Source organism: Thermobia domestica, chromosome 5 (genome assembly GCF_964235325.1).
Source record: "Thermobia domestica chromosome 5, izTheDome1.hap1.1, whole genome shotgun sequence".
Lineage (NCBI taxonomy): Eukaryota > Metazoa > Arthropoda > Insecta > Zygentoma > Lepismatidae > Thermobia > Thermobia domestica.
Genome location: NC_137458.1, coordinates 179,022,209 through 179,037,573, shown reverse-complemented (window position 1 = coordinate 179,037,573; position 15,365 = coordinate 179,022,209). Strand labels below are relative to the sequence as shown.

At 37.2% G+C, this 15,365-nt stretch overlaps 1 protein-coding gene across 1 annotated transcript in view; it reads left to right on the top strand.

The window, feature by feature from the left end:
• LOC145686305 (brachyurin-like) overlaps window positions 1-15,365 on the top strand; it is a 240,525-nt gene that overhangs the window by 204,866 nt on the left and 20,294 nt on the right. Inside the window, exon 2 of the mRNA XM_081759451.1 lies at window positions 14,571-14,640. Coding sequence (XP_081615577.1) covers window positions 14,628-14,640 — 13 coding nt within the window. The 5' untranslated portion in view covers window positions 14,571-14,627. The remainder of the gene's footprint in view (window positions 1-14,570; window positions 14,641-15,365) is intronic.

Below are 15,365 nucleotides of genomic sequence, written 5' to 3'. Positions count from 1 at the left end.
TAAGCATAATAAAAACCATCTTGAATATAATTTATGGATAATAATAATAATAATAATAATAATAATAATAATAATAATAATAATAATAATAATAATAATAATAATAATAATAAGCTAAAATAGTGTCTTTAGTTTTTCAGAAGAAAACCAAAATTTTCCTTTCTTTCAGGCCTCAAAAACACTAGCAGCAACACTTTTTTTTTGGGGGGGGGGCTTTGTACATTGTAGCTGCCCCCCCCTCAAAAACGACGGGTTCCCCTACACAAACCTGCTGGCTACACCCCTGAGGTACGGAAACCTCATCTAGACAAGAACGTTTAATGTGCGCTGTGCCCTGAGACCAGGTAAGACTCAGGAGCATATGCACACAACGATACTATGTGTTAAGAAAGTTTGTAACGTCTAAAAGAAATTCTGTATTGGATATCAATGAAAAATTAAACAAATAAGGTTCATAATTTCGCAATGTTAATTCAAATACTTAATCCTCCTGACGTTATAATGGTAAAGGTGTGAGTCAAAATTTGTTATTAGTTCGTTTTAGATACGCGATTGCAGTAAGAAAAACATCTAAATATTTTTTTTCGAAACAATTAATAAATTGCGCAATATAGGATTATTATTATTATTATTATTATTATTATTATTATTATTATTATTATTATTATTATTATTATTATTATTATTATTATTACGCCACTGCGCAGAGTATCCGAGAATAGGCTTTCCAATCCCCCGGTTAGATTTAAATGTTTTTGCAGTGTAGAGCTATTTGAAATCAAAGGTATACAGCAAAGAACACATGCGTGAGCGAATTGTCTTGTTGTGTAGTATTTTCTCGTTAGAAATTGGTGATCCATATATTACTTGATATGGGTGAGTGCCTACTGATATATTTCGTCAATGGTTGTGATTACACAGACAAAATATTTTAATTCTCTGTGATATTGGACTTCCAGCTCATCACAATCACAGTCGATATTATTAGACCACGTACAACACTTAATGCAAAACTTATTTTTCTACCTTGAAACTGTCACGTTTCGCTCATCATTACAAAAGCAACCTTGTATTTCTGTTTTCTTTTGATAACAGGTGGTGGGTATTTCCCTGAACTGAAGAATTTCGATAAATCCTTTGTTTTCGGTTCATAATTTTTCAGGAGCAGTTCCCCTAACTTGAGATAAAATTGACTATATTATCTCTGGCCGTCTAGCTTTTCTAAGTTTGAGAATTATGTAATAGCATGTGATTTACCCATTGTTAATACTCCATTACAATCAATAATGATAATCAAAGATAAAATTCGCTTTTACGTATAAATATTGAGTTAGTGGGAACATTGATATCTAAAGAAGTACATTGTCAAGATGAAAATTCTACTCTGCCTTTTCTTAGTCTTTGCTGCCTCGCAGGTATATTATTTATTATTATTATTATTATTTATTATTATTATTATTATTATTATTTACTTGTGTTAATTTTCGTAGTACATCAGTACTAAAGATTTATGGTACTTATTTTGCTTGTATTAAACAAACGTCCTCCAACCAATTAACCAATTAAGCTTGAAATTTACTGGAACAACAAATTAGGTCTGTGGTTTGATTTAGGGCACATGTTCATGAATAATAGAGCACGTTGAATAAGATTTGATTTGACTTCACTTGATTTTAAAGTTTCTTTTAGCAGCGAGGCTATAAGAAAAGCGGACCTATCACCTAACGTGAAATCTGAAACACATAAGCTCCTGCCGGGAATCGAACCCGGGTGTCCCATACCAAGCTGCGTACCTAACCGCTTAGCCTCGAGGGAGCTCCCTTAAATAAGATGGTAGAATAATAAATTGTAAATAAGAATTAGAATAAATTTAACCAAACTTACACTGTATTAAATTGTTCTTAACGCTCTATAGTTTAATTATTATAAATCATAAAATTTATAATTTGATAAAACCTGCTTAATTTTATGAATTTGGAAAGTTTTCTTACGGTATTTGATTTGATTTATTAAACAATCATGTAAGACTTTTCTTATACGCGGCAAATGAATATCATATGAGTCAATCCATTCTAAGAGATAGTGCGGGCCGCGGTGGCTCAGTGATAGAGCGTTCACTTCTGGTGCTAGGGGTCCCGGGTTCGATTCCAGCCCCCGCCAAGTGAACTTTGTGGTGGACAAACACCGTGTGCGTGGGTTTTCTCGGGGTTCTCCCGTAGGGATGCGCTCGAGTCGAGACATGTCTTGAATCTCGACTCGACTCGACTCGAATTCGAGTCGAGATTCGAGTCGAGACACACTTTGTAAAATTCGAGACGAGTCGAGACAAACGTATTTCTCGACTCGAATTTTCGAGTCGAGACACGAGTCGAGTCGAGACGGCTCTTAAAAATCTCGACTCGACTCGAATGTCTCGAAAATCTTTCTATAATTTTTAATATTATTTTGAAGAAAGTATTCACTCAGAAACAGTCTTGAAATCAATTCCAGCTTTTATTCCTTCAGAAAGGTACAGAACGCATAAAATTAATAGTTAATCTTTAAAGATCAAGATTTAATTTTCAGCTCAATTCAGTTAATTAGAACTAATAGTTAATGTCGTTGTATTTGGTTGTACTGCAAATATAATGATAATAATAATAATTGATTATCTAGTTTGTATAAAACTATTATCCGTAGTCTAAATCTAGTTTGTATAAAACTATTGCGATAAAGTGAACTTCATAATTAAATTCTCTGAATGATCAGTTGGTAGTCTATAGTAATTTAGCATAGTTATAATTATTGTGTTTTCGTTCCCATGAACGCAATAGGGTTACGTAACTTCTGGATTATTCGCTTGCCCAACTATTTTGAGGCTTTAATATGTTGCAGCATATCACGAGCTACAGATAATATATAATGAAACATTTGTTGTACATCACATATTATGATACGAGACTATTTTACATAGTATATCTTATCTAATATAAATAAAATAAAGAGTTTGTTTGTGTGTTTGTCTGTCTGTTTGTGTGCGACCTGGGGACCAGACGAGTGGACCGAGAGTTCCCAAAATTTGGTCACGGGTACCTTGGTCCAGGACGCAGATCAAGACGAAGAGTTTTTTTTATTTCGAACCAGGGGGGTCTCAGGGGGTCGTTTACCGAGACATATAGTAAAAGTAATCCAAATTGATCGACAATAGTGTCAAATCCATAGTTTTCACGGTCGCTGAGATCAATGGTGACACTTGCATCAGCGATGACTTGCAAATTCAGCTACCACTGTATGCGGGCCGGGTGTCAGCGGGTGAGGAATACCGTGACATGTATAAATAGCCCATATTGATTGATACCAGTGTCAAATCCATAGTTTTCGCGGTCGCTGAAATGAATGGTGATACTTCCACAGGTGTTGACTTCCAAATACAGCCCCCATGCGAAGAATGGGTATATTAAGCTAGTATTACAATAAATAGACTGCTTGGATGCCAAGAACTAGTACAGATAAGTACCTTTCACTTCTATGAATAGGTATTTTTTAAAAGGATTTTTGTAAACACTAAATTATAAAACAATGAACTACATACAGTAGTTATGGTTTTGGTTCCCAACATAAAAGAAATATGGATTGTTCATGAGTAGAGACCGGATGTTAGGCAAAATGCCTATTCTTTAATATTAAAGATATGATCAAAAATGACGTTTTAAAGTATATAGGGGCTTATAGTTTCGATTTAAGCCAATTTTAGTTTGCCTATTTTGCCTATTTCGACCTTTACTGCCTAAATAATTGCTTTAGTGCCTAATGTTGCCTATTCTATGCATTTTCTTCAAAATAAGCCTTCATTGGGAAAATATATAATTTATATAACATAAATAATACACCTATATATACGTATTTTAGGTGTTTGTAAACACAAGCACGTGGTACGTTAAAATATATATACAGGGTGAACATCAAAGGTGTGCACATACTTCGGGAGGTGATTAATGATTTTAAAAGAAGACAAAAAGTCCTCTTGTATTTTGTCGAATTTCGTGTCGTGAGTGACAGTGATGCCAACTGGAATCGAAAATCGAATCTTGACAATTGGAATGAGATAGATAGATGTGCGCATACCTTGGGAGGTGATTTGTGACATGAAAAGAAGACCAAAAGTCCTCTTGAATGTCACGAATCACCTCCTAAAGTATGTGCATACTGTTATGTCTCGTTCCAATTGTCAGGATTCGATTTTCGATTCCAAATTGGCCCCCTGTCACTCGCATACGACACGGAATTCCACAACATGCAAGAGGACTTTTTTGTATTCTTTTGATGTCACGAATCATCTCCCGAAGTATGTGCACATCTTCCAGGTTCACTCAGTATCTATGAAATGCATAAGAAGCCTTCCTTGGGTGCCGTGGTAGCTCAGTGGTAGAGCGTTCACCTCTGGTGCTTGGGGTTCCTGGTTCGATTCCATCTCGCGCCAAGTGAACTTTGAGATGGACCGTGTGTGTGAGTTTTCTCGGGGTTTTCCTGTTTCCTCCCACTTTCTTCATTTCACCGTTTTCATTCATTTATCATCACCGTCTCCTTTAGCCTAGCCGGTATAACCGTGGGACGTAAAACTCCAAGATTTCATTTCATTTTTCTTCAAGCTTTGTTTTTATATATACAATAAAGAAGATATTAACAAAGAAGTATGTTTCTATATTCTTTGAACATTATCTATGACTTGAATCTATTTGTAATTGTATTGAGTATTTATCTTCACTATTGCAAGTTACATTTTAGTGCCTATTTTACTGCCTATTTCTTAAACTTTTAGTGCCTATTTGCCTGCCTATTTTCTAGGTTTTTAGTGCCTAAACATCCGGTCTCTATTCATGAGATATTGAACTTTAACTTTCACTCCTGGAAAATTTCAATTTTGGAGTTAGGCCACTTGGCATCAAAGCAGTTCACTGTAAGATAAATACATTCCGCACATTAGTAACATAGTTGTTCAGGAGCCTTCGATTTCCATCCTCTCAAATGAAAGCTGAACAATTGCTTGATACATGCTGACTATATAGGAGAAATAGTGTATTAAGTTTTCGAGCTTTGGTGCGTATAAGTATTTACACTCTGATATAACTTTAAGTTCACACTTAAATCGAGCTAATTGTTTAATGCATTTCGAAAGCTTTTGTTTTTATGCAGCTCATTAAGGAAAATCTATTTCATAATCGTAACATTTATGTACTAAGAAACTATGAACGTAAAGTGGACTCGACCTAGCCCCGGGGCCGCTGTGACTCAGTGGCACAGCTTTCACCCTTGGTGTATGAGGACTCTGATTCTCTGTGTGTGTGTGTGAACTCCGTGGCTAGTATACGCGTCTTTGTCGTGGAAGACTCGGGTTCAATTCCCGGCGCGAGCTCATGTAGTTTGGATTCCACGTTCATCAGTAGGTCTACATTTCATATATCCTCGCTGCTGAAAGAGACGGTAAAGTCAAAATCCACTCAACAATATATTTGTGTGTGTGCTTATGTGAATTTCCTCGTGGCTGTATGGTTAACACATACGCCTTGATCGTGGGAGACTCTGGTTCGATTTATGGTGGAAGCTCATGAACTTGTTACCGGTATCCCACTTTAAACTGTAGATCCATGCCTCATATAACCCTACATATAATATATATGCCTTCGATACACTTATTTTCAGACTTGGAAGCCATCGAAAATTTCCGGACACAGAGTCCCGTAGACCGAAAATGAGAAACATGGCTACAGAGTAAAACTGCCATAAAAATTTAAGCTTTTTAGGCTAACTTAATCCTTATATATAATGCAACTAGCTTGGCCTAGTTATAATGGAGGAAATGCTATCATTTGCAACACTCTGAGAATAGAAAATGTTCGCCAGGTATTACTATCCAACCCTCTCCTGCAGAATGAAAACCCTGACTAAAACTCAATATTTTATATATATATATATAACTATTTTGTGTAATGTAACAAACAGTGGCGGATAGTATTCATGTTTTCTTGCAGAGGTCCGTCCTTACGAGGGTTCGCTTCCATCTTCCTCTCCCCAAGAACTAATAAAAAATTGAGATTACTTGTTAATCTTGTACAAAGGACGCAATTAAAGTCCCAGTGTAACACCCCTTCAAATTTAGATTTTTCCCCTGGAAGAAAACCAGTTATTATTGTTTCTTGATTTCTCAGTCTCACCTACATAAACATACGAATAGAATTAAAGGATAGGACATGTTTAAAGTGCTTGCACGTGACATCTAACTATATTTCTCATCAAATCTATCACAGATGAAAATGTCCGTTTGTGCCTAACCACATGAACTCCCACCGGGAATCAAGCCATGGTTTCCCACGCCAAAGGCAAGTATGCTAACCGTTAGCCACGAAGGAGCTCCACCATAATTTTAGTGGGCGACAAGAAATATCTCCCCAGTGGTTTTACAATAAATAAAATTTTATAAGTATTAAAGAATAGTGGTAAGAGATTTTATAATAGCTATTTTATTTATGAGATATGAGTATTTAAAAAAAAAACTAAAGAATAGGTTGGCGGAACCACAAAAGACTCGTAAAATATACTTTCTCATAAATACATACGTACCTTACTCACCTTTTACAATTGCTATGCTTACGTTCTCCATAAAAACAGAAATTCTCTTTTAGTGATACTTTACACAAGATCACGAAGTGGATTCCAATTTAATTAAAGGCAAAATACAATAAAATAATCCACAAATATTGCCTCAAGTGAGTTTAAAGATTTCTAAACATTAGTGCGAAACCGGGCTCTGTCGTTGCGATCGATTTGCAGGTCTTGAGACGAAAGTAAGAAGAGACTTACGCACATAGTAAGTAAAAACAATTAATATGCCTGTAACTTTCCCCCAAATGGGTGTATCTTAAAACTAACCTCACCATTGTTTTCGTAATTAAATTCTAGCCCGAAATTATGTATCATATTACCCTATTCCCATTTTGAAAACTTGACCTTAATTCAAAATGGCGGATTTCAAGATGGCTGCCATCAAGGTCATACCTACCATACGACTTACCCCCAGCACTTATATGTATCCACATGGTTGTTCTTCACTTTACTTCATTAACGCTCCGTTTACAAAGGGTAGTAAGGGACTTCTGTAGTAATCTCTAATGACCACATCACAACTTTTAAGTTATTTTTAAAAAAATAGAAAACATGCACCATGGCAAAAATTTGTCTTCACAAGTAATGCATTCATGCCTTCTATCAGCAAAAAAAGTTTCATTGAAATTGGAGCCGGACATTTGAGTGATGTCCCTTGTGGGATGTGATTGAACGTGACGTCAGAACGCATCGCCCTCCTTCCCGGAATTTACGGAAATTAGGTGACCTGAGTGTGCACATGTGGTGTCAGCTCTCTCCAGCGACCTATCAAGGATCATTGCGTGTATGCCAAGACGTGTCGCCGTTTTTATCCATGCCAAAAGTCGACATACTGACAATTAGGTAGGTAGTCATAATGGTCTGGCTGATATGTGCGTATATTTTAACTCGTACATTTTGTCTCGACTCGAATTTCGAGACGTCTCGACTCGAATTCGAGTCGAGTCGAGACAGAGACTGTCGAGTCGAGACTCGAGTCGAGACAGAAACATATTTTCGAGTCGAGACACGAGTCGAGACAACGTTTTCTCGAGTCGAGTCGAGACAGGCTTAAATCTCGACTCGACTCGACTCGTGCGCATCCCTATTCTCCCGTTTCCTCCCACTTTCTTCATTCCACCATTTCATTCATTACTCATCATCACCGTCTCCTTTAGCCTAACCGGCATAACCGTGGGACATAAAACTCAAAGATTTCATTTCATTTCCATTCTAAGTGATAAAGCATGTCCGCTCGACCATCTCCGAAAAATCTATTTTTTTTCATGAATATACTATATCAGGGATCTTCAAAACCACAATTAATTATTGTTTACAACATCATTTAACATTTTTGCCTAAAATCACTTGAAGGGGGTGAAATCAACCCCATGCCGTAAACGTCGCCGACACCTAGTGGCCCACTTGCCGGTTAATTTCGATCGTCGCTATTACGACGCGTCGACGGACTGCCGCTAGTGTGCCACTGGCGGCAGGGTTTCGTCGAGTCGAAAGAGATATCTAGGGTCGGGGTATTGAAGTTACCACCGCGTAGCTGCGAGGACTTAATTTTGGTCCGCGCTTCTTCGAATTGTCGAAGAGAATCGCGAAGGGATCAACACGAACTATCGCCAGTAATGTGCATGCGGTTATTGTTATATATTATTTGTTCCTGACGAATTGTTCCTAAAGTGAGCTACAAGGATCAAGAGTAACCCCTGGCTCTACATAATGAAGTGAAAAATCTTGAGATGAATCCGTATAATTGTATGAATCTAGATGACAACTGTATCCGATCATTTGAAAGTGAATATGGGAGAACCATGAAATAAAGTAAATAGACGCGCATCATTTTGTTATAAAATTACATGGCGAACGGACTTTATCTGATCCCAAACAGTTATCGTCGAATATACATGGTTACAGGAGCACTCTGATTAGCAGAATTAAAAATACCTTAACGATTTATGTCTCTACAAGAGACTTTTTCTTCATCGCCTCCGCGGCCAAGTCGGGAGAGCACGCGCCTAGTAATCCAAAGGTTGGTGGTTCGCGCCCACCCCGGGACACTGTTTTTAAACATTTTTTAAAAGTGTTTTTCAGACTCTTCTTCATGTAAATAAATTACGCATATAGGCGATTTAACATATTTTGGGGGACTAATTTTGTTGTTCATTAGCGTTTCGTCGCGTCTCTGCCGCTGGTGGTATGATTTTCAAAACGGAAGTGGGGCCACCGTGGATGGTCGCTGCAGGGCCGCCAATTTTTGGCGAGATTTCTCTAGTTGCCCATCGATGGTGCACCGACGCTTACGGCATGGGGAAGGCCTACAGTAGCAACATTTTTGGACATTGAAGACGTGTGTGGGAAGAGGTAGGAAACAACTGACGTAGAAGTCTGAATTTGTGTGTGGGTGTAGTCTGCTCAAGAACACACAACGCGCTTTGTTGTGTGTTATGGTATACTAAAGGACTAACTATTCAAAAATTTCAGATTTTTTATCCAGTCCCATTGGAGATATAGGAAGTGAAACATAGCAAATTGGCATAATTCCCCAATTTTACGATTTTTTTCCAGGCCTTTGGGAGCAGCTACAGGTCTGTAAATTTTTGTGTATTAATTTATGACCCTGGACTGCATACACACACAAATTCAGACTTCTATGTCAGTTGTTTCCTCTTCCCACACATGTCTTCAATGTCCAAAAATGTTGCTACTGTAGGCCCTGATTTCACCCCCCTTCAAGTGATTTTAGGCAAAAATGTTAAGAGATCAAAGTTTTAGTTCTGCATGAGTTGGAGACGTCCAGCAATTTTCAATTTGGTAGGACAAATACATGCTGAGATATTCAAAACAACGTAAATGCCTAAAATAATTTTTTTTAAAAAACTCAAAATGTCGGCAGCCGCTCCATCGCCATGGGATGTAAAAAAAAATAATTAATTGTGGTTTTGAAGTACGCTGATATAGAATAAACATTCATGAAAAAATTAGATTTTTTGAAAAGGAGTGGCGATTTTCCTTTTTTTCCGATCGCTTTCCATGGATTGACCCATATATGATAGTGAACAGGATATAAAGGAATTCATTTTATGTTGTGTAATATCTCAAGGAAATGAAAGTTTAAATGTTTGAATAGCAGTAATTTTTGATTTAATGAGCTAATTAGCTGTATTTCTATATTGGTTACGAAGTTCTTTTCGCTAATTACAAGTTAAATCTCATTTTGAAATGGAATCTCATTTTTAAGTGATGATTAATGAACAAACTTTGAGAAAGAGAATTTCATGTAGAGTAAGATGATGTACGTACATTTGACCAAGACCTGAATAGTTTTCTTTTATTTCTGCAGTCCAAAATAAGAAATAAAGAAGAAAGATAAAACCAATCAATTATTTTTTAAAAGCCTGCTTGGACTTACAGTTTAAAATGAAATTCGAATCCCCTTTATGTGTTTAAATTTCAAAAAAAAAAAAAAAAGAAAGAAAGAAAGAAAGAAAGAAAGAAAAAAGAAAAAACTCCTATCGGGAATAAATCCGTGACCATACACACCTAAATCATACGCGCGTGCTTGCCACTAGGCTAGTGGGGAGGGCACATGAAAATACAGTTAATTATTATATGCTCTTGAGACCATCTAGCGCTTATGCGCGAACATAGGTTTCTGTAGTTTTCGGCTTATGCCCAGTCAATGTGGTAATTGGCAACTTCACCATATGAATGTATAATAGCAGTGTTCGAAGTGGAAAAAGGACAGAGGTGTTATGTTTTATTACGATTTTGACTCGACATATCGGCTATCTAAATGTTGAAATGCAGTGAGGGTATGTTGCCTAAAAGATTGCATTTCTATTCACATAACGACTGAAAACTGTTGGAAAGCATCTCTGTAGTTATAGGGGGAGCGGATATGGAGAGACTTTGATCCCCTGCCAACAACTTTCTGAAATAAAAAAATACCTTTATGTTGTACTATGGGTAATTATACACCGAGTATTTGCATTAACAGTTTCCTGTGGGAAAACTTCAGGACTCCCTCACTTGACAGAGGGTTATTACAAACCCCCGGAAGATCCGTCCGCATTGCTGGCAACTCCTAAATCTACCCATGCTCAAAACACATTTATATGCATTAAGGCAAGAAGACACACACACACACACTCATATATATATATATATATATATATATATATATATATATATATATATATATATATATATATATATATATATATATATATATATATATATATATATATATATATATATATATTGGTCTAGGAATTAATTCGTGCGGTTGGTACGCACACATTGAAGCTGTAGTACAAACACAAAATACATAAATACCTCAAGAAAAATATTGTCCATCGCTAGCCACCACTTTCGCCCATCTGTCAGGCAATGTACGGATTCCGTGGCGAAAGAAGTCCTCATCCTTGGAAGCGATCCAGTCAGAGACCCATGTTTCGATATCTTCTGAAGAAGTAAACCGCTGTCCAATCAAATCGTTGTTCATGCAATCGAACAAGTAGTAGTCCGAAGGAGCAACGTCTGGTGAATACGGCGGGTGGGGTAAAACTTCCCATCCGACATTTTCTAAATAGGTTTTGACCGGTTTTGCGACATGTGGGCGAGCGTTATCATGTTGAACAATAAGTTTATCATGTCTGTTCTCCCATTCTGGTCGTGTTCTGGCCAGAGCTTGGTTCAAACGCATTAATTGTCGTCGATAACGTTCTCCATTCATAGTTTCACCCGGTTGCAGCAGCTCATAGTACACCACACCTTTCATATCCCACCATATGCACAGCATAACCTTTGCACAGTGAATATCTCGTTTTGGTTGTGATGGACCTGGTTCACCTGGTTTCACCCAGGCCTTTTTTCGTTTAGGGTTCTCGTAATGGATCCACTTCTCATCACCCGTAATAATTCGATGCAGAAACCCCTTTCTGCTCTGTCGTTGAAGCAGCAATTCGCAAATGGTTTTTCGTCTTTCAACGTCTCTGTCTTTCAATTCATGTGGAACCCAATGTGACATCTTTTGAATCATTCCCATGGCTTTCAAGCGTTTGGAGACTGTTGTTTGATCAACGCCTAATGCTGCTGCAAGTTGTTCCTGCGTTTGACACGAATCCTGCTCGAGCAATGCTGTCAATTCTTCGTCTTGAAATTTTTTTGGCTGTCCAACTCGCTCTTGGTCTGCCAAGCCGAAATCACCACTTCTAAACCGTGCAAACCACTTCTGACACGTTCGCTCAGCTAGAGCATGGTCACCATACACTTCCACCAAAATACGATGACTTTCAGTCGCACTTTTCTGCATGTTAAAGTAATGCAGCAGGACACCCCGCAAAAACACTTTATCAGGCACAAATTGCGCCATGTTCACTTAACTACAAACTGGTGTTGTTGACGCTTTAATCCACTGCCCTATACTACGAACGATACGCGATGACAGGGGTTTGCAACACATGTGTGGATACACGGAACTGTGGGACGCTCCGTTCGTTGCGCCATCTCTTGTCCACCCGCACGAATTAATTCCTAGACCAAATATATATATATATATATATATATATATATATATATATATGAAAGAAACAATTCAATATGGCATATCAAAATATAAACTAGATTACATACGAAATAAAATCTTTTTACGTGCAAAGCTATTCATCAATTACTGTGTGTAAAAATGCATTTGTTAAAGGTAATTAGTATGTTTTGATCACTGAAAAACCAAAAGTGGTATGCCTTCATCACTGAAAAGCCAGAGGCGGTATGGCATACCACCGCATACCTTTTCACTTCGACCACTGTATAATACCTAGGTAAAATAAATTATTTACTTAATTATTATAATTTATTATTATTATTATTATTTATTAATTTATTATAATTTATTTTACTTTTGTACGTTATTTGATTTTTTAAAGTCAAAAGTAACAGTCAATTGTTACTGAAATATTGAGTTAAAAATTAAAGAAGTAATACTAAGGTGAATAATTTATTGTACTTTATTATTATTTGTAAATACACAAGTACGTAATTAAGAATGAATACTTCGTTTTATACCATTATTTCATGTTAAACTAGATCTCATTTGAGAATGGTCTTAAACAAAACAAGAGATAGAGTTCGATGCACGGAAGGGGTTGGGGATTTCTTCATTTATGTACATATAACAGTTTGTTCAGAGTAACAAGTAAAGTATGCACATTAGTGTCGGATACGTATGCCTCGAGAGAATCGACATGGTTTAAGAGATAGATATAGGCTGACCATATATGATCAAAGGTAATTTTAGTTCTGAGGTACAGTCCGATACCGGGTTCGATTCGTGGTGGAAGCTATAAAATTAGAACCCTTGAAAGTGGTTCAGATTCTATCTTAAACTGTAGGTGCAAATCTCGTATAACCTCTTTGCTGAAAATGGACACTAAACTTAAAAAGAATAAGGAAATCCTATTATTGCCTTTCTTGGAATTATCTGAAAGTATAGTCACGATGCCCGCTCCGTCGATAGGATACCGTCAGTTTGTTCATAACCCTTGACAGAATCATATGTATAGTTTTAACATGGAATCCGTAATTGTGCTATTTACTACATGGGAGTAGGATCACGTGACAATTCGGGACCGGAACCTGTATTTTCGTTGGTCACGGGAAATGGGTATTGAATTGTTAGGGGAAGTCGACGGTATAAATGCCTAGTAGCGCTGAGCTCCTAGATGTGGACCTGGTAATAGACAAACCAGTATCCGACAGTATCGTGGTGACTAGGTGGCCCCTGTATTCTGCATCACTACGCTAGTCCCTATGTTGGCATATGATAATTAGGCTAACATAGTCTCAATAACTTACTGGTTTCAATGATTTATTGACGTTCCAATGACTCTAAACTACTTAAAATGTGAGTCAATGAATCTAATCACCATCATCCACCATATTACCTAGATCAAAACATCGGCCCAGTAGGATCACGTGACAATTCGGGACCGGAACCTGTATTTTCGTTGGTCACGGGAAATGGGTATTGAATTGTTAGGGGAAGTCGACGGTATAAATGCCTAGTAGCGCTGAGCTCCTAAATGTGGACCTGGTAATAGACAAACCAGTATCCGACAGTATCGTGGTGACTAGGTGGCCCCTGTATTCTGCATCACTACGCTAGTCCGACACTGGGACTGGGAGTTATAGTATGGGATGTCTGTTAGTTTTTAATTCGCATTAACGGGTCTTTGACAATCCAACAGTATATTGGTGAAGTGTCGGATCTGGTTGTAGTTCCCGTATGGAATTCCTACTTACCAACAGGATAACACACGAACATGTAGCATGCAACGTCTTAAACTTCCTGCGTAGACACTATGTTGTATTGTTTCTATGACTTAAGTTCACCTTATCTCTCGCACATTGAACACATCTGGTCCATGCTCGCACACCTTTCATAACAGAGTCATCTCCAAGCTCTGAAACTTGTCGGAAGGATATGTTTTTACATACTGTGCTTGCAGAAGACTTACAAGGTCTCATCATTCTTCGTTATGTTGCAGCGTTCTGGACGGCCATAGTGAACTCACGCGCTAGTGACTTGTGATCTTTCTGCTAGGCTTTCGTGGTGCTGCTATGCGTGAGACAGAATAGTATCCTTCTACTTTAAGCTACTTGTTTTCCAAATTTCGGCTAGTACCTCCTTTTATGTGTGTTTGCAGTTTCAATGTCAAGTAGTGCAAAGTCCAAATTTACATGTTTAGAAGTTGACAATAGGAAGTGTTTGAACATACACTACTAGATAATTTTAATCTGACATCATTTTTTAATTATTAACTGAAGTTTCCAATAACAATTTTATGTGTATTTATATACCTGCAATATTTGTATAATATTTTAAAGATATCACCATTACTGATTAAGAGTCCAACACTTAGATTTTCATTTCTTTATAGGCAAAGCTAACAGCTGAAGAAAGAAGGCAAGCCAAAGCCCTCAATGTTTTCCCTGGTATGAAGCCATTCGGTATGTAATACATAATTCTCCTATTTTGATGGTGCTCAAGTTATGGAATTTAATTTGTGACATTTTGGACTAAAAGGGTATAAAATATGTTCATCGTGATAAACACAAAACGAAGTCTCAAATACTAAATCTCTATACTGTTTTAAAATAAAATTAGAAAATAGAATTACATTATTTTACTATAAATTAAGAATTAAACTTCTTATGTAAAACGTAACTTATTAAACTTATTTATGCACTGGAACTTCCTCATACTGGAACATAGTTGACGTCAGAGATGGATGCAGGAGGTAGATCCTAGGAGTTGTGACCCCCCGAAATTCTGACTTCTCTGTAAATTTAGTCTAATTTTAGGGACTCTGTTACAAGTTTTAATATAGGTTATCCTCAGATTGAATTTGGACCCAACGAAATAAATTCCTGCTTAACTTGCCTGGTTGGCGTTATCTCCTTCGGTGAGGGAACCTAGGTTTCATTACTTTTAGGTTCATTGGTTCTAGTCCTATTTTAAACTTAAGTCTACGCCTCATACAGCCTCGGTGCAGATACCAGACACATTAACAGGCACAAACAACTTCTTAAATTTTTGTAGCACCTGGAAATCTCATTTCACGTTAAGTTTAAATCAAATATTAGCACTGTCACTTTGTCTTTATAAAAGAAGTAGTTATTCTGGTTAGTGAACGAATAAATCCTTCACGGTCAAAGTCCAAAGACGTGAAGAA